Genomic DNA, 25,099 nt, shown 5'->3' with positions numbered 1-25,099 from the left:
GTAAATAGACATCTTTGACGCTCCTCATTGTCGCTTACACATGAGGGTGTTTGAAAGCAGGCATCGATCAGCAGATCCCTAATATATCTGCTGATCGATGCCTGCTTTCAAGCACTAACGACTTGGTAGTCGGTACTTTTGACAACACTATATTAGAGAATAGGTTGGTATAGACAGAGAAATGGATTGACAACAGGAATGTACAGTATGATATATAGGTGATCCATATTAGTATCAGCTAGTGTTTGCTGTTAATATATGCATTGGTCTGTTTTTTCAAATTGTTTCGATGCCTCTTATAATTTTTACTACTTTTTACATTCAGTGCAATTCTGTGGGATGTTTGTTCACCTGTTTTATTGTCTCCATACCAAGATGCATAATTTAAGGTATCATTCATGTTCGCAGCACAGTTGGTGTGGGGTGAGTTACACTCCAAATACTTTGGGTCAGGAGTTTTTTTTAAATGCATAAGACAAAAAGCATTGAAGACACTGTGTTTGCATGTGAGAGTGTAGTATGACCCTAGAGAACCTTTGCCTCCTGGGCTGAAAACCCTTAAATGGGAAGTTTAACAGCTCTTTGAAGCGTTTATTCCTCTGGCATGTTTGTGTGTGTGTGTGTGTGTGTGTGTGTGTGTGTGTACGCGCATGAGCCGGTGATAGCAGTTGAGCTGATTGGAACAGACAGAGATGGATGGCAATGTACGGACATATTAAAGCTGCTGTGTGAATGAGGTTGTGTGTTTGTGTGAGTGGCTCAGTAATAAAAATCTTATGAAACCTGTCAGGAACATTTCTGTCACAATAAAAAAAAAAAAAACAAAAAAAAATAAAATAAAATAAAATAAAATAAAATAAAATAAAATAAAATAAAATAAAATAAAATAAAATAAAATAAAATAAAATAAAATAAAATAAAATAAAATAAAATAAAATAAAATAAAAATAAAATAGTGTATTTAAGTAGCGACAATCAACTACAAAATTCACCCTTGAGAACAAGAAAAGCCTTTGAGAATAATAAAAATGCATTACAATAACATGGGGGAAATTTGCTTATTTGTGATGGAATTAATGTTCAAAGCAAATACTCTTTAAAAATAGCCTTCATATTCTTTACAAAGATATTATATTCTAGTTTTTTTTTTGTGTGTGTGTGTGTGTGTGTGTCAATTTTGGGGTAACATTTGACACTTCTTGAGACTCATAACATTTACAAAAACAATTGTAATTTAGTCATTTGTAGAAGATGCTGAATATATAGTATGATCATAAAAATATGTGAGAATTAGATAGTATATGACGTTTGAAGTTTGTGAGGACATTTGGTGTCTGTGTGCGCATGTATGTCCTCTCATTGCCGCCCATGGGACGAGCGAGAGAGCGGGAGGACGTTTTTATTTATGACCCGTCCAAAGCGGCAGAAACAGTTGTTTAGAGTTGCACACGCAGACGTGTTTTACTGCCCGAATGAGCTTTCATTTCTCTAGTAATCATTTTTTAAGGGAAGAAAAACTGCAGGACATGCAGTTTGTGGCAGCTAATAATTTTTATTGGCAAATTTTTAAGACCTAAAGTGCAGCACTGGAACATTTGTCATTTTTAATCAGAGAGAGAGTCTCCTGAGGTGTGTTCTGAGTTACCTGAGGCAGCTCTACCTTCCCTGAATGTGAATTCTGCTGTTTTGGCTGCCAAATTCCACTTGGCCTCTGTGGAGGGGGAAAAAAATAATTAACTTCCAAGGACATACAGTATTGAGACTGTGAGTCTGTCTGTCTGCAGGGGGGAACTCTATAAAATGAGGTGGAAAAGTGAGACTGACAAACTGACAAATACACATCACCAGGAAGAAGTAACGCCGTGTCCTAACCGGACTCGATGCGATAAGATTCCAGCAACAAACAATTTGTCTGTCCACACCAGACACGACACAACTATGAGACACGATAAAGTCAATCAAAAATTACAGCCAATCAGAAGAGCGCATGGGCGGGTTCTCTTGGCAAGCTATTGAAATGTAATTTCGCCTGCAAAAATTTGCTGGGCAATGGTAAATGTTACTGCACCTTAAAGGGTTAGTTCACCCCAAAATGAAAATTCTGTCATTTATTGCTCACCCTCATGCCGTTCCACACCCGTAAGACCTTCGGTAATCTTATTATTACACAAATTAAGATATTTTTGTTGAAATCTGACGGCTTCGTGAAGCCTGCATAGCCAGCAATGACATTTCCTCTGTCAAGATCCATAAAGGAACTAAAAACATATTTAAATCAGTTCATGTGAGTACAGTGGTTCAATATTAATATTATAAAGTGACGAGAATATTTTTGGTGCGTCAAAAAAACAAAATAATGGAGCCATTGGATTTCAACAAAAAATATCTTAATTTGTATTCCGAAGATTAACAAAGGTCTTACGGGTGTGGAACGGCATGAGGGTAAGTAATAAATGACAGAATTTTCATTTTTGGGTGAACTAACCCTTTAATAAGTCGTCACATTTAATAATGCATTAAAGCCACCTACAGTAAAACATCTTAGCAATGTCCTGACAAACAGCTTAGCATCATGGCAGCAAGTTTTGCATGAGCAATCACATTTTCAGTATATAGTAAGATTAACTATATTGATACTAAGTTGATATATATATCTATATCTATATATATATATATATATATTAGGGATGGGTAATATATCGCATGCGATTCTCACGCGCATTTCGTCAGTAAAGCCGGTTCCCTGATTACCGCTAAATCGCCATCACCTGCTTTCAAATGGAGCACCATTTAACAGACAGAGCCGTAGTTCACTGATAAGCCATGCAAATATCGCGTTCATTATCGAAGGCGATTCATCTGCGATATGAACATGATATTGCGTGGCTTATCAGTGAACTACGGCTCTGTCTGTTAAATGGCGCTCCATTTGAAAGCAGGTGATGGCGATTTAGCGGTAATCAGGGAACCGGCTTTACTGACGAAATGCGCGTGAGAATCGCATGCGATATATTGCCCATCCCTAATATATATATATATATATATATATATATATATATATATATATATATTAATATATTAATATAAATAAAATAAGTTGTTACCTACAATAGAGCAAAACTGCAAGTAGATACTTTTTTTTTCTTTTTTTTTTTTTTTTTTCTGTCAGGATACCATAATATATCATAAATTTTGGCCACTTTTATGCTGGTCAAGGTGGTCACCCAAGATGGCTAAACTGGGAAACCTGGTCATGCAATAATAGCCAGCTTGACCAGCTTAGGTTTGTAAAACCTGTCCATCTCAGAATATAAACTAGCACAAACTTGTCTAATCTGTTTACTTTTCTGCAGGGAAGGTATCATCTGCCTATGCGTCAAATATTATACTGTACTATAGTATTATTGTTTTAAACTAAGGAAAATGAGATTGAGGAAGAGGTTTACAGTAACATGAGGTTTTAAGTTTAAGCATCGGGCCTATTCAGCCCAATGGAAAAGTGAGAATAATGGTGCCTTCGCATGCTTCCGGAAATGCCCTACTTCCCACTTCTGGAGTGTGATTACAAGCTTGTAGCATTCAAGTGCTTTGTTGTCGGAAATAACAGAAATCATGGAGAAAATATGATTAATTATTAATATTATTATTTATTGGGAAAATATTATTAAGAACAAAATGATATTTAGCATCCTATTCATTGACAACCATATAAGCATTCACCGCGGTAACTACTGTAGATAGTCGGCTTGCAGACCATTTTGGAATTTCAGTCAAATACAGGCTATTTTCACTGTGTATAGAACATACAATACGCTTCAAATGATTATTCATAGATGTAATATGCACTACTTTAATGACAAGGTGATGTAGCTTTTGTGGAAAAAGCTAATAAAGAATACCAGCCACAGCAGCAATCGTTCTCCCCTCCGCCATGTTTAAAGTTTATGGCCTGCCTAACTCAGGAAATTATGCCCAAGCTTCCCAGTGGTAAATATGATTTGAAAGGATGCTAATGTCCAGTTTTTAAGTAGGAAACTTTATGATAATTTCGGTAACATGTGAATGCAGCATAATAGCTGTATGAATCCCATATCCGTAGGAAGTTTTATTCCAGCTGGAGTCAGTGTGTGTGAACAAACCAGATCAAGAGAAGACTTCCCAATTTTAGTTGAGTCACCTTTTAGCACTAATCAAATTCCCAGAGTTTTTGAAACAAGCATTTGGTAACTGGTTAATTACCAATTATTCAACAAAAAAGCTCTGTATAGGAATAAACACGGCATTTGTCGGCAGAACGGCAGGGTATTGTAAAAGGTGAGAATTGAGTATTTGGCAAAGGCGCGTTGCATTTTCACTTGGTCTGTGGGGGAAAGTAGTTTGGCACTAAATGTCCAGTCAAAACTGCTTTTCTAATGCTGATATTTAACTCCAGAGTGTTGCAACTGAAGGTGTAAAATGTGATTTTTAGTCACACAAAGTGTGGATCCATGGGAGTGGTGCGGGGTAAAGAACCCCGTAATCCGTGTAGCATTTTAAAGGTGCGAAAACCTACTCGAGCAACACGACACTTCCCACTCGCGCTGAAGAAAGTGTGAATGTCTGTTGGATGCCTGTTCTTGGAGGACCTGAGTCCTGCTGTCTTTGTGTGGGTGTAGTGTGTACTAAATGAAGGAATCACTGAGGTGTGTACAGCTAATACATGTGGACGTATGAATGAGTTTGAACAATTAGGAAGTTGGCGTCGGGTAGGGTGGTAAATATCCGCTCTGGCGTGGGTGGACTGGCATCTCTTTGTCCTTCTGTTGTAAGTGAAACTAGGAAATCAGCGTCTGTCCGGCAGGCACGGCTGCACCTGTAGCACAGATGATGGATGGGAGAGATTTGCGGTGCACAATGGATTCTGTGGCCCGAGCGGACGAGGTTAAAGGCGGCAGGTGAGGTGGAAAAAGTTGCATTAGCTCAGGTTGACGGAGCTGCTACATTGAATGAGTGACAAGCTCGCTAGAGAGCCGCTGTGCGTGTTTGTGTGCTAAAAGGTGTTGGGAGAAGGAAAACAAGTGAGCGTGTGATGTGGAGTTTCCTTTCTTGTTGTACGCTCGTGTCAGGCCGCTCTTGCTTAATTCACAGCGACAAGCCATGCGAGGTTGCCTTCAAAATGAATGTGTGTACGTGAATGTGTGTTTCATGGATTAAATTGGCCCGCTTGCTCCTGGTTCATGCTCCAGTCTGATCTGATTGGAGTTGTCCGCTTCTGGGGGGTGGGGAGGGGGGTTGATTTTCTCCCTGTGAACTCCATAATCACAACAGCAGATGTCTCTAGTTGTCAATAATATTGACAAAAATCCTCTGGGTCATGTTCTGACTTTCTATAAAATGAATATGCTTATATTTAAGGTAGTATTTCTAAAGGCAACAACATGAACAGAATGGAAATAAAGAGCTAAACATAGAGGGTTTTATAGTTTACATATGTAAACAGTAAAAACCTCTACATTTGGCTCTTTTTTTCTATTATATTTTAATATTCATAAAAATGTATAGCTACTTATAGACATAATGTATTATGTATACACACACACACACATATATATACCTATATAAATTGATTGATATATCAATTTATATAGGTATTGATCATACATATAAAACTGATTTATACATATACAGTTAGTGTGAGACAAAGTAATACCTCAAAATAAAAAAAAAAAAAAAAAAAAAAAACACAAAACAAGTCACTTCCTGGAGTAGGTGATTAGGAACTGTTTTTTGCAAGAAAAGGGATTTTTACAAATGCCTGACAAGATGGAAAATGATATCGAGAATAGAGTTGTCAAAAGTACCAACTTCGGTATTAAGTTGGTACTAACATTTTAAAAATGTGATGCTTTGAGCGCTGTTGAGCGAATTCGTAAACACATTGGCCATTGTGTTCACGGCTCATCGGATATGTCTGTGATTGGCTTCAATGATCAACGCTTCAAAAAAGCTGTAAATAGTTATCAATTCACAGAGCTCTTACATGGATACACACGGTAGCAATTGAAATCAGGCGTCTATCATGGACCAGTCCGCTGATAGACGTCTGCTTTCAAACGCTCCCACTTTAACACTTTAACACTTCCATGTGCTTTCAAAAGCTCTCATGTGTTGATAATTGTAGCCAATCACAGACATATCCGATGAGCTGTGAAAACGATGGCCAATCAGAGGTGGTTACGAATGTGCTCAACAGCATTTAAAGCGTCCCATTTTTAAAATTTCAGTACCGATTGGTACCAAAGCCTGTACTTTTGACAACTCTAGTTGAGGACACAGGAAAGATATGTAAATCAATAACCAACTTAATGAATGCATAAAAATAGTTTTCTTTTGGTCCACTTTAATTAGAGAAGGGACAAATGAATGATGATTTCCATTTTTTAACATTCTGAGTTTAGAATGTTCTACTTCTAGAAAAGTGTACTTTGGTGGAAATGACCCCCTTTCATTTTGGCTTGGATTTTCAGAATGTTTCTTCCATGTGATATGAAAATATGACTTTTTTCTTTGCTCAAGTGCTATAATCAGGTCCCTGTTGTTTTGGTAAGCCTTCCTCTGCAAGCATGTGAAAAAACAAGCCACTCAGATTTCGCTCCTCTAGTGACGTAGGAAGGGGATCTTACAATAATATTACCACCCCTTAATCTGCACGTTTCCACCCAGGGCGCCGCTATTTTGTTTTCGCAAACGACAACTGTACCATGGCAAAAGTTTGAGCAAAGCATGCTAACTGTTCTGTCGTTGGCTGCACAGATGGCTACAGAACACTATTTAGAGTCTCGTTAGCTCGGATAGCCTGCAAGTTGAACCTGGCAAGTTCTGTGTTTCTGTCCGAGCGAAAAATATTCACCACATATATTCACAGACCATTCACAGCATTTTATAGCAATCATAAACATTAGCCTGGTGTGTATGGCTCTGTTTGGCAAACAGGTACGCTATGTAAAGTGGGTGTGGCACATGCTAGTCGATGAGTTGAATCAACTCCACAGCAACTACATAAATGTATCCACTAATCATTCAGAAACGTCCAGACGCATTCTAAAAGTTGTAACTTCTTCCTGAGTCTCTCCATCAGTGTCTGACTCCAGTTTAAACAATATAAGGCTTAACACTGTTACTGACAATCCTCATTTTGGCTGCGTGAGATTCTCCAGCTTTGTTGTTGTTGAGCAACCGAAGTGCGAGCTGTTAAAGCTCCACCCTCTTTTGGAAAGCGGGCATGCATGTTTTTGCTCACACGCAAATAGGGGCAAATTTGACAAGCTGTAATAAATGATATGTGGGGTAATTTGAGCTGAAATTTCACAGACACATTCTGGGGACACCAGAGACTTATATTACATATTGTGAAATGGGGCATAATAGGTCCCCTTTAAATGTGAAACTGAAAATAAACTTTATACAGATGATGAGATTTTAAAGATCACTGCATTAACAACAGATATCTGAGCTATTATTTTTGCTTAGTGAGGTGGACATAATCACTTTAGTTTCAAACCGACTATTTGTCTGCTCGACTGGAAATGCCGCTGGTGAGGGCCAAGAAAGACACAGCATATGCTTATGACTAATGCAATTAAACTCTCAAACATGAACGTAATGTCAATATCTGTTAAATAAGATCTCAAAGAAAGAAAACTGTAGCTGAAAATGTTCAATTCTCCTTCCCTTAGTTAAGTTGGTTCATGTTTTAGTAAAGTTAGGCAAGGCAAATATCAACTTGTTTATAACCTTTATAGCAAAGGTTTTCCATATATCTGTTTTTATTCCATCCGTCCATCTATCTGTCTGTCATTTTCTACACAGTACTTTTTTGTAAGAGTGGTTAGTTTATTATATTTTGCAAATTAGTGGCATTATAAGACATTTGTATTCATGTTGAAGCTTTAAAATCAAACCAACACATCACAGTGTTTTTTTTTTTTACAGAAACAGGCTCCACTTATAAAGAGAACAGTAAAGACCCTGACACCTCTGTTTCTGTACACGCCAGTTATTTTTCAGAGTGTAAACAAATCCTTCTATTACTCTAGCAGATGTTACCCATCCACAACTTCCACATCTGCCCCAAATCTAACATCTTCCTTTCCTGAGCTGTGAAAACATCTCTAAGTTCATCAAGCACTCCTGATAGCATGAGCGCTATGTTCGATAAACATCGTATTGACAGCGTGCCAGCGGTAGGGCATATGCAAGTGAGCTGTGAGAGGTGTGGAGCAGTGAGCAGCAGATGTGAAGGACGAGGCCATGTCTGCCACTGATGAGCTTGGAAAGTCTTGCTTGTCTGCTGTGGGGCAACTTATCAATAATGGATCAATTTGGTAGGCAACATTAATTAGAGGAGAGATACTGTGTGCGAGTGTGTGTGCAATGTGATCTCATTAGTATTTGTAAATATTTGCAAGTTAGGGATGATACTCGCCCAGTTTCGTACATTTCCATACTTTTGGATAGACAGTGAATACATACATGCACGTTCTTAAACGATTATGCTTAAAGGTGCCATCGAATGTTTTTTTACAAGATGTAATATAAGTCTAAGGTGTCCCCTGAATGTGTCTGTGAAGTTTCAGCTCAAAATACCCCATAGATTTTTTTTTATTAATTTTTTTAACTGCCTATTTTGGGGCATAATTAGAAATGCGCCGATTCAGGCTGCGTCCCCTTTAAATGCTCGCGCTTGCCTTAAACAGTGCATAAACAAAGTTTACACAGCTAATATAACCCTCAAAATGGATCTTTACAAAGTGTTCATCATGCATACTGCATATATGCGTCAGATTATGTGAGTATTGTATTTATTTGGATGTTTACATTTGATTCTGAATGAGTTTGAGGTTTTGCTCCGTGGCTAAAGCTAACATTACACACTGTTGGAGAGATTTATAAAGAATGAAGATGTGTTTGTGCATTATACAGACTGCAAGTGTTTAAAAAATGAAAATACAGACGGCTCTTGTCTCCGTGAATACAGTAAGAAACAATCGTAACTTTAACCACATTTAACAGTACATTAGCAACATGCTAACGAAACATTTAGAACCACAATTTACAAATATCACTAAAAATATCATGTTATCATGGATCATGTCAGTTATTATTGCTCCATCTGCCATTTTTCGCTGTTGTTCTTGCTTGCTTACCTAGTCTGATGATTCAGCTGTGCACAGATCCAGACGTTAATACTGGCTGCCCTTGTCTAATGCCTCGATCATGGGCTGGCATATGCTGTTACGTAACAGTCTGTGTTATGTTGAGATTCGCCTGTTTGTCGGAGGTCTTTTAAACAAATTAGATTTATATAAGAAGGAGGAAACAATGGAGTTTGAGACTCACTGTATGTCATTTCCATGTACTGGACTCTTGTTATTTAACTATGCCAATATAAATTACATTTTTAATTCTAGGGCACCTTTAAGCCTACACGTGTGGTCATGTAAACGCGTTAAACCATTTTCCTTTCTTTCGGCATAATATCATAAATGCCTTAAGAATAAACCGATCGAGAGAGCTAGATTTTTGCCCATTACCCTGATTTTGCCTGGCATGTAAACACCATACCCTACTTTCTGTCAGCTTATTGAAGTGCGCATGTGACAGGAAAATGTCTTTATTTGGCAGATTTGAACGCATCCAGCCACAGTGAGTCTTTCGTGGTGGAGGAGAAATATATAGCAAATTCTGACTTTTTCTTGACCCAAGAAATATAAAAAATGGTGTTCTCATCTCGTGGAGCCAAAGGACACGTGCTACAGTTGTAGAAACTACAAATAAGAGAGGAGAATGAGTCTGTGACATTTTGAAATACTCTTGGGTTTTTAATGCTTTATTTCACAACTCACATAATAAATAGAATACTCTGAGTAAAATAGGTGCTTACGTTTTGATGTCTCCATTGGGGAATATCCTGATTTTTTTAATACAGTCTCGTAAACGTGGTTTACTTGCATTGCAAGTTTATTGATTTGCATGTAAATCGGGTTATTTCAATACACTGAGTTTTAGTAGTTATCTTGGTCACTGTTATCAGTAGATACTGTACAAACATACTTTATCACTAGGAAAATTGGAAATAACCAATTAAACATGAAAGTATTATGCAGTAATTTAAGACATTTCTCCTTATATAGAACCTTTTGGCATAAAGAATTCTTTAAAATTGATCTATATAGAACCCCATTGAACCTTTTGTCTGCTATATGTTCTGTGTGATTTCAATAGAATGAATGAGTAAAACATGTTTGTTTTAACCATAATATTGTGCTTCACTTACTGTATATTTTATACTGATTGACCTTTCAAGAGCCAAACAAAAATGCAAATTACTTAACTTTTATTACCTCATTTGAATATCATTTATAAATAAATTTGCCATTTACAAAGGTCTTTACAGTGAAAGTTTCTCCATTATTTATTGATAAATTAAAGTCCTGCGATGGATTTGTGTTGAGTTTTTAACACAGTCACCTGTGGGATTGAACTCATAAAATTTCTGTCAGAGAGAAACAAGTCAGAGATTTAAAAAGTCTTTGTAAATCTTTAAAGTTAAACATATTTAAAGTTTTTTTTTTTTTACTCTAAATGTTATAAATGATACAATTTTATTGTATGTAATCGAATGTGTACGATTACCTAAACATCCCTCAACAAACCCAAAATTCAGTACAAAAATATGTTATGCTATGCTAATTTTTTGACACTTTTTGATTTTTTGAGTATGAAAACGTCTTCTTTTCCCAGTGTAGGCTGAGGACAAGCAGGGTGGCAGTATGAAAGTATGCACACTTCAAAGTCAATTAGTAACTGAGGGTTACATAAACTTCATGAGGCCTCATTTCTTCTTCAGCTGCTGTCTGAACTGAACCCCAGCGGGCAGACGTGTTCCACAAAATCACGTCTTTGACTGGTTAATTCTTTCCTTCAATAGATCACTAGGCCCTTCGATCGCTCCCCTTGGAAAATTCTGAATATTTTACAATTGTTGTTTTTTATGGTTGTGTGATTTCTTTGAGAATACCTTTGATGTGGTTTGCGAATCTTGCTGGTATTGTAGGATTCATTGCCTTTCGGTGCTCGTGGCAAATTAATTATTTTTGTAGCATTTTAATCCTCTTGTGTAGCCTAATACGCAGGGGCAAATTAAGACGGTAGTGAATATTTGGTCCTTGAAATATGCAGAAATGTAAATGTAAGTATCCTGCAGGCAGAAGTTTCATCATGTTGAATCTGAGCGCTTAACGTGCACACAAGCTAAAGCGATTTCCGCGTTGTGTCGTACAGAAACAACGTCCAATCGAATAAGGCTGTATGACACGTTCAGTCCATCCTACAAAGATTCAGGAAAGAAAATAGTCTGAAAGGAAACAAGAACTATAAATAGGTATAGATAGTATAGATAGTTCCCGCCCTAGATGCTGATTGGTCAATACAGTATTCCAGTCATAGTATAGTAATTTAATGTAAAAACCTGTTTATTAGCAGACAAAAGCCTGTTCATCAGGCACAAAAAATGACATTGAATTATTTTTGCATAAAGAAAATAATATTGTTAATAATATTTGTTTTTTTTTAAGTAAACCACAGTTTCACATTTTGTCCCAAATTATCATTATCATAATGTGTATGACATTTTTTTAACTACATTTTTATTTTTAATTTCAATGAAATTAAAATCCTGTAATATACAGTAATGATTTTTAAAATTGAAATCGGAATTTGTCAAGATTAATTTAAATACGGCAATAAATGCTACAATGATAAATAAATAAATATTCAGAGAATATATACATTTTCTTGATAAAGCAATATTTTAATAAAAATCTGTGATTATAATATTTTTTATTATGTAGTAACCATTTCATAAAAGCAGCAAGTCAAGGCTGCGCTGCATTGTGTCACTCTGCTGCACGTTATATATAGCATTGGCCCTTTAGTATATATTCACAATACAGCACACCCTCTTACACCTTACTGCTTATAATAAACCCTCTCTCAAAGCTACGATACAAGACATGTTAAAATGAGTACATTTAATTAGTGCTATTTCATCCTGGGTTTCTAATCCTTAGCTCCCGGCTAGCATAAAGCTTAATGCAGTGGAAAATCGTGTTTTTAGCGAAGATGAAGTAATGATGGCACTCCGTGGCTTAATCATGTTGACATATGCCATCTTCCCTCTCGTGTGTGTTCTGTAGGCAGCTGTTCGTTTGAAGAGCACTACAGTAATTGTGGCTACAGCGTGGCGTTGGGGACTAATGGCTTCGCCTGGGAGCAAGTCAACACCTGGGAGAGACCCTCCATGGACGCGGCCGTTCCCACAGGTATGATATACACCTACATGACTCACTCTTTCCTGTTTTCTTTCTCTCTTTCTCTTCTGTTGAAGAATTTTTAATGGAATAGTTCACTCAAAAATGAAAATTGCTATTATTGTTGTTCTAGACCAATGTGGTGTTTAATTTTTTTTTTTTTATAGTCTGTGATGCTCCAAACTGACATAAAATACCATTAAAATGAAAAAGTGGGTAGGACACTGTTACGCTTTATATAGATTTATGCTCTATATGAAGCCACTGTATATGATATAGTGAGCAACAGATGAAAATTTAAGCATTTAAAAGTAGATTTATGGTACGTTTTTGATAGACATGGTCAGTTGATGTGTGAAAAAAGAGCTGTTTCAACATTTCTTCTTTTAGTGTTGCATGGAGAAACAAATATCACACTATTTCGGAATGACACGAGGGTAATTTTTGGGTGATCAGTTCCTTTTTCAAACTCCTCAGCCATTCCCAAGATCTATTTTCTTCAGTCACATCTCAATCTCTCCTTCATTTTATTCATGTTTCCCTCCTCATTCTTCTCTCCATTGGCCTCTTGTTATATGGAGAAGCAGGGTTTGAAATTAACACCTGGAATCCCGCCAAATGCGTGTGAAAATCCACCGTGGCGGGAAAAGCATATCAACACACTAGACAATTTGGAGGGTTATGATTCATAAATTATGTTCTATCACATTGCATGGCATCACTATCAGAGCCCTTCCCCTAAAAGGAGCCTCAAACATTAGCAAAACAAAGTGTAAAAAGGGTCGCACATTGAAAGAAACGCCTCGTCACCCTTATTCTTTCTGTTTGCTCTGTTTTTTCAAATACATTAATTCAAACTCACTGATGCCACTTTGTTCTTTCTTGAAGTGAACTTTGTCCTGTATGGTGATTCACTGTTTTGGACTGCCGCTTTGAACTCGAGAACGCGAGTACAGAATGACGCGACCGATGTGCGATAGGCCTGCATGCGAGATGTCAGAGTCTCGGCGAGAGAACCACTTTTTCCAACCCGTTCTCATAAACGCCGCATGTCCAAGAGTTTATTATTTCTTATATTTTTGTTTTGACTAGTAGAAATTTTGAGTGACAGCTAACTTAGTAGCTAAATTGGCTGGTGAGTGAAAAAGTTCATTTCAAACCCTGTGGAGAAGGCACTTTGGCCTCCAGTCTGCCTCGAATTCTATCTCTTTCTCTCTCAGTCTGTCTCCCTCGGAAGCTCGGCAGTAGTTCACAGTGAGACAAATGGCAATCAAGTTCTCTGTCACTCTCACTCAGCCATCTCCTGCAGCGCTCAACAACCTCTGTCTCACAGCACTCTTAAAGACAATAGAGTCAGCTACACAACTGCGTCTCTCCCCATCAGCTTATTTAACCCCATTTGCTCTCTACACACTACATCTGACACCGAAGCACTCCGGCTTCCAGACGCACCATTGGAAAGATGCTACATCCTTATAAATTACAATTTTGGGGGGGTAACTAAGCTATTGAAAGCACCTTTGCCAGAATGGGTACAATGCTTTATAATGCGATTCCTGTTTAGGACACTGTATTGAGTCGCCACTTGATGCCCAAAGTAAAATCTGGGTCCTGAAGCAAAACCAGTTGAGACGCACTGTTTTGAGGAAATGAGGTCGTCAACAGCATCAAACAAAATCTAGTCGAAAACATCAAAGTCTAGTAATTTTTCTCTATTGGGGGCACTAGCATCAGGCCCCATCTGATAAAAATACACAAGCACTCATTAATAAATAAACGGCTGAAGAAGCACCATCTGCGCGTGTTGATGTCATCAGGATCTGATTGTCTAATCAGGGGAGGAAATTGGGCCGCGGCATGATCCTTCCGTCATTAAGCCCCGTGGAGACGCACCGATATCAGTCTCTCCTCTCTGATTGTAGGCGGCACTTAATACAGTGTTCAGTGAATTACACCCAGGATGCAAAAGACCTGATGAAAAGTAGCAATTTGAAGAGTGTGCCCACAGGAAAATTGTATTGCTCAGAGGTTGCCTTTTTATAGCTCAGGAGAACTAATCAAAGACTTTAGATATACAACGATGACGCGCTCATATTACTATTAATGGGAGAAAGTGCAACACGCAATATGGCGGAATAAATCCCGCCTTCTAAATGAAACTGCCAGTCGCTGATTGGTGAAGTCATTGCATCACTGCAGCCGCTGTTAGAAGCTCCGGTTGCTATAGAAACAGTCAGTGTTCTGAGACGCACGCTTAGGACTGCACATGCGCATTTGCTGGTCCAGCCTGAAAAATGCAGTTTTTTGTCATGATTTATGGGACAATTGTTGTCAGATTTCAGTGGTGATTTCTAATATGAAATTTAATCGTAAGCTTGTTTAACAGCTTTGGAGAATGTTGAGATGTTCCCCCATTCAAAGAGATAGGAGCTGTAGTTGTAGGACTGAAACACCTGCCCGAGAGGCATTAAAAGATAGCTGCCGAGTGAAAGGACTTGCTTTAATGGGACTTTGACCTAATGGAGTTCTCGTTAGGGTTTTTGGAAGTGTGCTTCTTTGCATGATAAGTGCTATTCAGATTGCTGCCAGCGTAGAGCATCCTAAATTTCATGATGATGGAATTGAGAATAAAATAAAATGTAAAATAACATTTAAAATGAAAAATGAAATAAAATCATTTTATAGAGGGTAGCAGCCTTATAAGGGAAAACTTTTTTTGCTCAGATTTGTCTCATCCATGGCTCATCCACTTAACTGCAGTAACAACTTCATCTCCTAGAATGCCTCCTAAAATTATTTTGGAGAATTTGATCTCCTGTTGATGTATAGTAAGAGTACAGAGCTAAAAGATAAAAGCCATGTAAATAGAATAGCTAGAATCATAATATGATCTAGGGCTGCCCTCGACTAAAGATTTTTCTAGTCGACTAGTAGTCATTCATTCAAGCCAATAGTCGACTAATCACATGTTTATATTAATTTAATTACTTAAATATATGCATAACATATAGGCATAATTTTTAGCTTATAGAGTATTTTAATTGGTTCATTTTAAAGTAGATATATATATATATTTCTCATTTTGTGAGGTAAGTAGCCTGTACACCGAGTTCATTTTTGTGACACGCTCCAGTTCAGGGAGACCGAGAGGGCAGAAAGCGCATCCAGTTTGTTTTCTTTATTTTATAAAAGCACAATGAAGCTAATACTTCAGCTTCCACGTGCTGCACAAGCACTAGGATATGCACCTAATAATAGCGCTGTAACACAGTTCGTATGTACGGGAAGAAGGAGGCAGGAACCGGCGAACGTTCAAACAAAGTTTTAATTCCAAAATAAACAAATACAAAACGAAAGTAATGCCGGCAGACCCTCGCGGACGTCTTCCGGCCACACAAACATAATAAAACATAAAATAAAGTCCAGGCCTGGTCCTCTCTCGTCCTTCACTGTCGTCGCTCCTCCTTTTATTCTCCCGGAGCTCCTCCGTGAGAGACTCAAGGCCGGTGCGCCTCGCAGGTGATGCTTGTTATCACTTGCGTCACCGGCCTCGCGCCGTTCCCTCACGGCTCTCGCCCGCCCTGCTCGTCACAAGCGCATATTTATTTAGGTTAACATTGCTACTACTTACATGTTTCAAATGATAAGTCATATTTGAGGTCGATGGATGATAGGCGAATGTTTGGATTTGCTGCCTGACATATTGTAATTACCACAAGAGCCCGTTGTTAATGATCTGTCCCTCACGGGCTGCATGACTTCGCCACTTCCTGTGGAGTTTTTTTTTTTTTTCCCCTGCAACTATTAGGGCAGCCCTAATATGATCTTGAAAGAACTGGATGAGCAACGTTTTAGGCCATATTGAGATTTTTAAATGTCGACTTCAGTATCTTGGCAAGAGTGTCAACAGTGTCTGTGAGATTATAAGGATGGATATTTTATCAAAAGAAATCTCTTGGATTTAATTATATATCTCCTTTTGCTCTCCATTTAGTCTCATTGCTACCCTAGGGGAATAATTTGCTATATCAGGGAGGTCTCATTTGTGGTTTGTTTTTCCTAAGGGCAAAGCAAGAAAAGGTAGGAGATAGAGGGAGAAAAGCGACTCAGGTGGGGATGAGGGCACCTTAATGTGTTCTTACAGGAAGTGTAATGAAGCCTGTCAGTCGCCACTGTTTCATTTTATTCCTCCGTGGACCACGGGTCACTAGCATCAATACAATCCATTCCTCTCATTACCGCCACTCTCTGAGGGCTTCAGAGACAAGCTCCTCCAGGGAAAATACATCTGTGAATGAGATGTTGTGGCCAGGTGCACACGCTCTTATTGCACTCAGAGAGGAGACCAATCATCCCTCCGATGCCACACTCCAAAACATTAAGCGGTGGAATGTGCACCGGTACTTTTAGTTAGAGTTATTTTATGTAGTCAAACTCAATAGTGGCTTTGATGCCAAAAACATCTGATTTTAGGCAGTAATGCGCACATGTCATTTGGGAAAGTTTCTGATTAACACGTACAATAGTATTCATATATTTTTTTTGAACATCTGCTTTTGTGTTCCAAGGTAGAAAGGAAAAACAAAATTATAGGTTTTGGAGCTACATGAGTAAAAGATGACAGATTTTTTTTCCTTTTTGGGTGAAATATCCCTTTAAATGTAAACTTAAACTGGGGTATTTTTAGTCTGTGATACTTGGGGTCGCTAGTTTGTTCTTTGAAGGAACAGCTAAGTATCTTTTTGAATGGTTTGTACTGTGTTTCTAGCTTCTCTTGTGTTTTATTTATAAAACTTTTTGAAATCTTTTACGGACCTAATGAACTCACAGAGGCCATTTATTTTCAGATGTATTTACACTGCCTTTGACGGACAGATGAAAGCCCATGGCCTATTTTTTTTATGTTATTTCACTGTTTCTCTCTTTGTTTCTCATGTTTTTCTGATATTTGTCCTACTATTTCTGTGCTCTGATTGGCCAGAGCTGTCAACAAATCAGAGTCAATCAAAAGAGCTGTCATTTAATCATGACAAATGATTTCCATGCAGCCGTCCACTTGGGTGTCCAAAGTCCCTCTGCATACTGTGCACTTTTTGGAATGGTAATTGAGTTCTGAATTATAGGTTGTCAGGGCGATATTGCGTTAATGTGCGTGTTACAGATGGTTGACGAGGGTAAATGGCATTTGTAGCCTTTCGCTTTTACTTTTTCATCTTTTTTTTTTGTTCTTCTTGATGATTTGAGGGCTCTCATGGGCAGCAGTGCTTGATTGTGTGCCTGATTTCTGTCCTCTAAGATTAGAAAGTGGGGCGGAAAAGGTTGCAATTGAAAAGAAATTGACAGGGAAGGAGCTCTAGGCAAGCACTTGCATACACCCACTTACACATTCACTTAATCATATAGACACATAAAAACCAGTGTTGAGTGAATCTTTGAGTTGCTCATAATTTAAAGTAGTTAAACTACAGTCATGTTACACTACAAACTAATGAATTATTATTATTTTTTTTTCCAATCAGATTATTGTTCTGACACAAAAAAAACATTGAGAATCTCTCATTAAGATGATTAATGAACAGATATATTCACAAAATGCCGCAAATATAACTATACAACACGTCGTTTATATAATTGAGTGAAAGCATAATGATCAAACAGCAAAATTTAACAAGATATATATACATTTTAATGAACTGGTGCATTTAAATTAACTATCCAAGTGAACAGATTCACTAAATAGAAATGTTCATTTGAGAGATTTAATGTTTAGGTGACATTTAGTGCCTCAGTTTGCTTGGCTATAAACCTGCATGCATAATGCATAATTTTACAATGCAATATTACTGTATTTCTTATTTTGTTTATTTGTTTATTTGTTATTTGTGCAGCCCTGCAAACAAGTGCAGCAAACCTGGAGCTTTTTTGATTGCATTTATTAGATATTTTTTTGCAGCCCTTCTCCCAAGTTTTAGCTGGAAGTAATAATAGGCTTAGTGACATTCTGCATTTTAAAGTGATAATAAAGTCTTATCTGGTCATTTGGAAATACTGAGAAGGTGGTTTTGAACTATGTGGTTTTGGACTATGTTCAAATGTTACTCAGAGAGAGATAGAGAATGAGGGAAGCTGGTTATCCAGCAGCATACTGCCATGAATGAGATTGACAGGCCAAAAGAGACAATAGACAGAAATAGAGAGCGATAGACCGAAAAAGACAGATATAAGCAGATGATGGAGAGAGAAGTAGCGGATTTAGCAGCCTATCCCAACACACATCAGTCTTGTTTACTGATTTCCAGGCTCCAATAAAGCAAAGCTACAGCCTCTAAGAGTCTCCTGCCGCGAGCTGCCGGAATCACGCTCTCACACTGGGGACCCGACTGCTAAGAGCCCTCCGCTCTTCCCTTCTCCCAATGCCTCGATCTTCCCTCTTGCTTTTTTCTTCCCTCTGCTTTCTCAGTCTCCCCCTCCCATGTCTCCTGAATTCATCACACCTTCCGCTGACACGCTGCTTTCATTAAAGCCTCGCTCGGGCCCTCTGCTGACTTACATGTCTCTGCTCTGGTTTACATGCCTCGATGAACACACTCCTAGTGATGCATTCACACTTTCAGACTCACACACACTCACACTCACTCGGTGGGACAGAATGCTGTCGAGCGGCTTGGGTCAAGAATCGGAGCTTGTGATTAACAGGACAAAAACACGCATCTGTTCTCGGCAGGAAAACAGAATGTCTTTTGCCCATGTCTGCTTTGTTTGGTTGCTTGCTCACGCCTCCCTCCTCATCGAAGAACGATTTGGGATTTTAGAAGATGTTTTATCATGCAATTTTATCATGCAATCCCTGAGGTGTACTTATAACCTTAGTGTATAGTTCTTTTGAAAAACATCAGCTTCATTTTTAATGTTTTCCATCCTCACGACTGGGTGGGCCAAGTTTATAACTGCCCAATAGGCACTGATGTAATGTAATAGCTGATTCCTCATGATGTTAATGCTTTAATGATCTAAAATTTGGAAATCATTTCATTTCATTTTGATTTCATGAATTGACTTGTTCACCGTTCAGTATTTTTAAGCTTGGGAGCCTAAATTCACGTTGCATTAGATTCTGTGTGACATTGCAGACTTGAAGGCCCATTGATCACCTGTCAGAAACACGCAATGTCTCTCCTCATCAAAGAATGATTTGGGATTTAAAGATTACTTATCATGAATTTTTATTATTTAATTAGCCTCCCTGAGGTGTGCTTACAATGTTAGTATAGTTTTTTCCCCTAAAACATCTGTTTTGTTTTTAATGTTTTCCATCCTCACAACTAGGTGGTAATTTTTTTTTGGTTTTCTGATCCATTTTAATGAGTTGTTTTTGCTGTTTAGTTTTAATAGATGAAGTTTAGTTTCTGTTTTTAACAATGGAGAGAAAAAAAAAATTGAATAAAGACATTTTCATTAGCTTTGATGGCATTTCCAGGCTTGGAAAACTTTTTAAATTACTTTTCCATTATGCATATTTTTTACACATCTGAAATGAACTTCCAGGTTGCTACATCTTTTAATAAATGAATATCCTTGACTTTTCCAGTCATTTATGAGCACTGGATAAGGATTATTAACTATTTCAAGAGAGATGTTTGCTACAAAATGAACATAATAGGACATTTATGTAGTGACAATACATTTCAATACATCTTTTAGGACATTAAAATATTAAATAGGATATTATTTGCAATGTATTAGATATGATATAAACCACAATTTTAATTCCATGTTTTCTTTGCGAGAACGCTGGAACTTACGTCTTTAAATATACAGCTCTGTGTAGACATAGACATTACATGTCTGCAGAACTCCCATACAGCATCAAGCTTAAGAACTGAATGACCTATGTGATGCATTACAGTATGATTACAGCAGTGTCTTGCTATTCTGATAGACCTTGCTATTCTTAAAGCACGATTAAGACCACTGATTTACTCTTACTGAGGTAGTGCTGCATTAAGCTTACTGATGTATCGCCATGAAAAAACTACCAGCTCTCTGCGTTTCTCTCTGGGGCTACATTGCTCCTGACAACAATGGCTTTTAAATGCTCTGGTGGTCGAACAATGGCATTGACTTATGGTTACCCATCTCTGTTTCCTCTATGTGGAAAAGGCGGCCACACAACCACACACCGCTCAAGGTCGTCACCAGACAACAAACTTCTGGCCTTCGTTGCAAGTGATGGATAACAGAAACTCTTCATCCCAACAAATGATCAGAAAATTGTATTATCCAAGCACAGAGATAAAAAGATTACTACATAGAGGAGATGAGATTGTGAACGATATGGGGACAATGAAAAATGGGCATATTGAGGGATAAAGGGAGGACGGAAAGATGAAGCATTTCACTTTATGAGGTGCTGTACGAGCGAAGAGACACTCTGTGTTTCTGACAGGCGATCACAGGGCCTTCAAGTATGCATGTCTGTCAAATTCAATAGCACAGAGACACACATATACACACAAACTTTAGACACACAGACTGCAATGGTCTTTCAGTCACACAGATTCTAATGCAAAGTGAATTTAGGCTCCCAAGCTTCAAAAAACAGAAGGGTGAACAGGTCAATTCATGAAATCAAAATGAAATTAAATAATATCCAAATTTGAATCATTAAAGCATTATGAGGAATTGGGTTTGCCTTTATCTTTTGACATAAAAGAGCTCACTCGCCTATTTAACTGATCAGGTTTGCAGAAAAAACTGGACTGAGAGCAGACAGGCCTATAAATCTGTTCCCCTGTTGGACTAACATTAGTTGCGTCAGTTTTAAATGGTTTGCATGTGCATTAGTTAACCAAGATATTAAAATTGCTATATACATCGTTAACGCTTATCAAGATGATGCAAACTAGAATTAATCACAGAGATGGGGAATTGTTGCTCATTATTTGTTGTATTAGTTTTGTTTTTAAATAAACAAAGGAAAATATTCTGCATTGTAATTAAGCGAATAAAGTTGCTTGCTAATTTAGAGTATTGCAAACATGAGCGATGACTCACACAACTGCTGTTGACAGTTTCAGGTTTTTTGTGCAAAATACTCTGTAGTGTTAACTAGCACATTACATTACTGAATTACTTTTAAAAAGTAACTAATTGTGTTAAACTATTCATTTTTGTGGAACGTTATATAGTTGCATATTTTTGTGTTACTTTTGCCAAATGCTCTTTCTCGCTTTCAGAAATATACCACTGTGATTAAGTAAAATATGAAAGTGTTTTCAGCTCCTTTGGGTTAACTGTCCCTTTAAAATTTCTCTTTTGAACATCTGTTTGGATTTTTTTTTTTTTTTTTTTTTTTTTTGCCTCTTGTTCGTAAGCATGCTATCACAATTCAGCAAATTGTCCTCACCAAATCAGTTAACTCTCTTCACATTACATCTGTTTGAAATGATTTTATGAGACAATGCACCTTATGTTCCACCAAATTTCATTCATGGGAGCCATTTCTTCACTGGAATAGTTTAATCTGAAATAATGTGACCAGAAAGATTACATTGGGCTGGCAGAGAGAAGGGCATAATTAATTTGATGGTGACTTAATAAATGCAGGGTGACATATGAGGCACTGCAAGGCATGCTTAATGAGAGCGGGAATAAAAACGAGAGAGAATGAGAGAGAGCAGAAATGTTCTACTGTCTCTTTCCACAGATTGTGAAGCAGACAGCAGAGCTCCGGGCGATGAGAGGGCCACTTTACAGCTGAAATTAAATACCGCAAGAGAGCTTCGACTCGGAACAGTTGAACCCAGTAGATCTATACTGATCCTGGAGCTAAAGTGACGTTACCTCAGTCTCTCGCCAAGAAAGTTTGGGTCCAGTTTGTGGTAAAGGCTGTATTTAGGAAGTGTTAGTTAGTGACTTTGCTATTTGTCTGGTGGTTTTCAGACCCAGCAAGACAATAATTGCAGGGATTTAGGCCACAGTACCTACTACAAAGTAGATCACCAATTTGATATCATTGGATCACCGGATATCATGTGTACTGGTAAAACTCACAGAACTTCTCAAGATCATGTTCGGGACATATATCAACCCAAAAAAAAAATTAAAATAAAGAATTAAGAGGTCAAATTTCACAATTTTAAGAACCATTTAAATTACATTGACATTATTTGCATGTCATTATTAATCTTATTTCCCACCTTGTACCTTGCTTAGACTGAGATTTAGGCCACAATAAGTAGGTCACCAATTTGATTTGCATCCCTGATATGATGTGTACAGTTCTAAAATCTAAAGAACATGTCTGGGTCATATATCTCATCCCATAAATCAAATACATTTTCATGGCAATATTAAGCGTATTTCCCACCCAAGTTCTCATTACTGAAATACAAAAAAAAAAAAAAAAAAAGTATAATACTTTTATAATATAATACTTTTTTGATTATTACCTTTCATGCAGTGTTAATATAGCTGTTTGTGAATGTTTTTCAATATCAATGTATGAACATCTTAAAAACATTCTAAAAATATAACAATTCTTCATTCTAAGTAATATAATTTATCAGCATGAAAGTAGGCGGTTTAGCTAAATTGGTGCATTGATATGGAATTCATTTGATGTGTGGTCATCTATTCAGGGATTCAGAGCAACCTCATCTCATCAGATATACTTAATGTTTGCTATGCGCATTAGGCTGTTCCCGTTTTGCACCTGTTGTTATGTCTCGCTTGCTGCCTCATGTAACGTAATGCTTAATGACTATTCATTATAGAATGACCACAAGGCTTTTAAGTACCTATTATGTGTATATTGCGTGTGTGAGTGTAGTTGGGCTTGTAGAAAGCTAGGAGGGCCAAACAAAACAGTCAAACTCGGCAGACGCTTTGCCAGAAAAAGATACCATCCGGTCTCATTTTTCTCAATACTCCTTTTAGAAATTTTTGCTGATAGTATTACAACTTCATTATGGGAGTTCAAAGCACAGAAATAGTGTTTCCAGCAGAAAGGAGCATTTATTTTGCCCTTAGATCTCTGTTCTTGATCTCTGTTCAAGCCCAACAGCAGCATCCTATATCACAACACAAACCTCATTCTATAGGGCTTGCTACAAGTCATTTATCTTAAGTCTTTGTCCTGCTTTACAGTTTTGTTAGCCTGGTTATCTTCTTCTCTGTGTGTTCATGCACATGTGTGTGTTTAGGCTGTAACTGTTGCTTATCAGCAGATATAATATGGTGGCTCCAGCTGAATGCTCTCTTTGTCCTCCTTGCAATCAGACCCTGGTGGCCTTTGTTGATGCAGCATTTCTCTCCAACCCTCGGGGAACAATGAAGGCTCATCTAAAAGCTTGATTCAAGAGTGGCCGTCCAAAACCACCAGGCTGGGCGTATGTGCGATATTGAATAGGCCCTCTGAAAGCACTGACCTTTTCTTTTGCCAAACCAACAACAGATTTCACTTTTGCTTCTACCTTGGGGACAATTATGCATCTGCAACCCCCCCCCCCCCCCCCCCCCCCCAACCACACACACACTTATTTCTTACCTCTCTCTATCTCTCACCCTCTCTCTCTTTCCCACATTTGTTGTATTGTGTTAGCGGAAGGTCAACTGCCTCAGTGTCCTTTGAATCATTTTCATTTCAGAGAGAAAGCCTGCATTTGGGAGGCTTACAGCTTTTGGGGAAAGACTGAGATGTCATCTTTGATATTTTGCAGAAAATTACTCATTCCATATGTCTCAGTTAAACCTTCCTCTGATATTAAATGAGCATATATATATATATTTCCTCCGAGTAGGCAAGGGAGGCAGTGCCTCCTCAAAAAAAAACAGGATGAGAAAATAATCCATATTACATTTAAAACAACACTAATATTACAAATTATGTCATTAAAAAGAGCGCAAGTCACACGTATTTCTAAAGGAACACTGCCAAACAGCGACACCCGCAGGTAAAGTTTCATCAGGAGTCATGCTTTACAGCAGTGGTCTCAAACTGCCGGCCCGCCTTCCCCCTCCACCCGGCCCGCAACTGCCGCTTCTATTATGAACGCGTTTGCCTAAATTACAATAAAAGCATTCACACAAGTCGAGAGCGTCAATTTAAACCACCGAAATGCATCCGATGCGCGTCAAACGACAAATGTGGCTCAGCGCTGTGAGCAGAAGCGTTGCTAGGTGTCTGGAAAGAAATATAATAGTGTACAAATGTATTCAGGGATTGCATTTGTTCAGTGTGGTTCAGTGCAAGATTTTGATGCTCTTTAAGCTAAAATAAAGTAAGAGAAGATATTTGCACTATAACTGTTAAAACTGTATGTAACAATGATAGAGACACTGCTGTTTACATTTTTTAAGTATGGCAAAAATATTTTAGGCAAGGCAATTTTATTTGTATAGCACATTTGATACACAATGGTTATTCAAAGTGCTTTACATAAAGAAGAACCAAATACATAGCCTAATAATAAAAATGGAATGCATAAGAAATAAAATTAACAGTAAGAACAGGGAATTCCGCTATCTGGCTGGAAGAGTTAGGAGGTTTCAGGGAGTTTTTTGTTGTCTGTCAGAGCGGATCTAAACGGATCTATCCATCAGAGTGGATCTAAATTTTAGAAATTAAATTTGAAGTAAATTAAAAATAATTAAGTACGTTTTCAGAAATTTTGCGCTTTCTTGTGCTTGAATATTAAAATGGCCCTCCTATGAGGTGTCAATCACAGAAACAGCCCCCAGCCAATTTG

The 25,099-nt window shown here is 37.8% G+C and overlaps 1 protein-coding gene across 13 annotated transcripts in view; it reads left to right on the top strand.

Annotated features, from left to right (window-relative positions):
• The window catches only part of ptprt (protein tyrosine phosphatase receptor type T), a 321,273-nt gene that overhangs the window by 80,640 nt on the left and 215,534 nt on the right, over window positions 1-25,099 (top strand). For all 13 annotated transcript variants that reach the window (XM_048199084.1, XM_048199081.1, XM_048199083.1 and 10 more), the window contains exon 2: window positions 12,237-12,362. In XM_048199084.1, coding sequence (XP_048055041.1) covers window positions 12,237-12,362 — 126 coding nt within the window. The remainder of the gene's footprint in view (window positions 1-12,236; window positions 12,363-25,099) is intronic.

This window comes from Megalobrama amblycephala, linkage group LG8 (assembly GCF_018812025.1).
Source record: "Megalobrama amblycephala isolate DHTTF-2021 linkage group LG8, ASM1881202v1, whole genome shotgun sequence".
Taxonomy (NCBI): Eukaryota; Metazoa; Chordata; class Actinopteri; order Cypriniformes; family Xenocyprididae; genus Megalobrama; species Megalobrama amblycephala.
The sequence above is the reverse complement of the archived record's forward strand: the minus strand, read 5'-3'. Positions and strand labels throughout refer to the sequence as shown.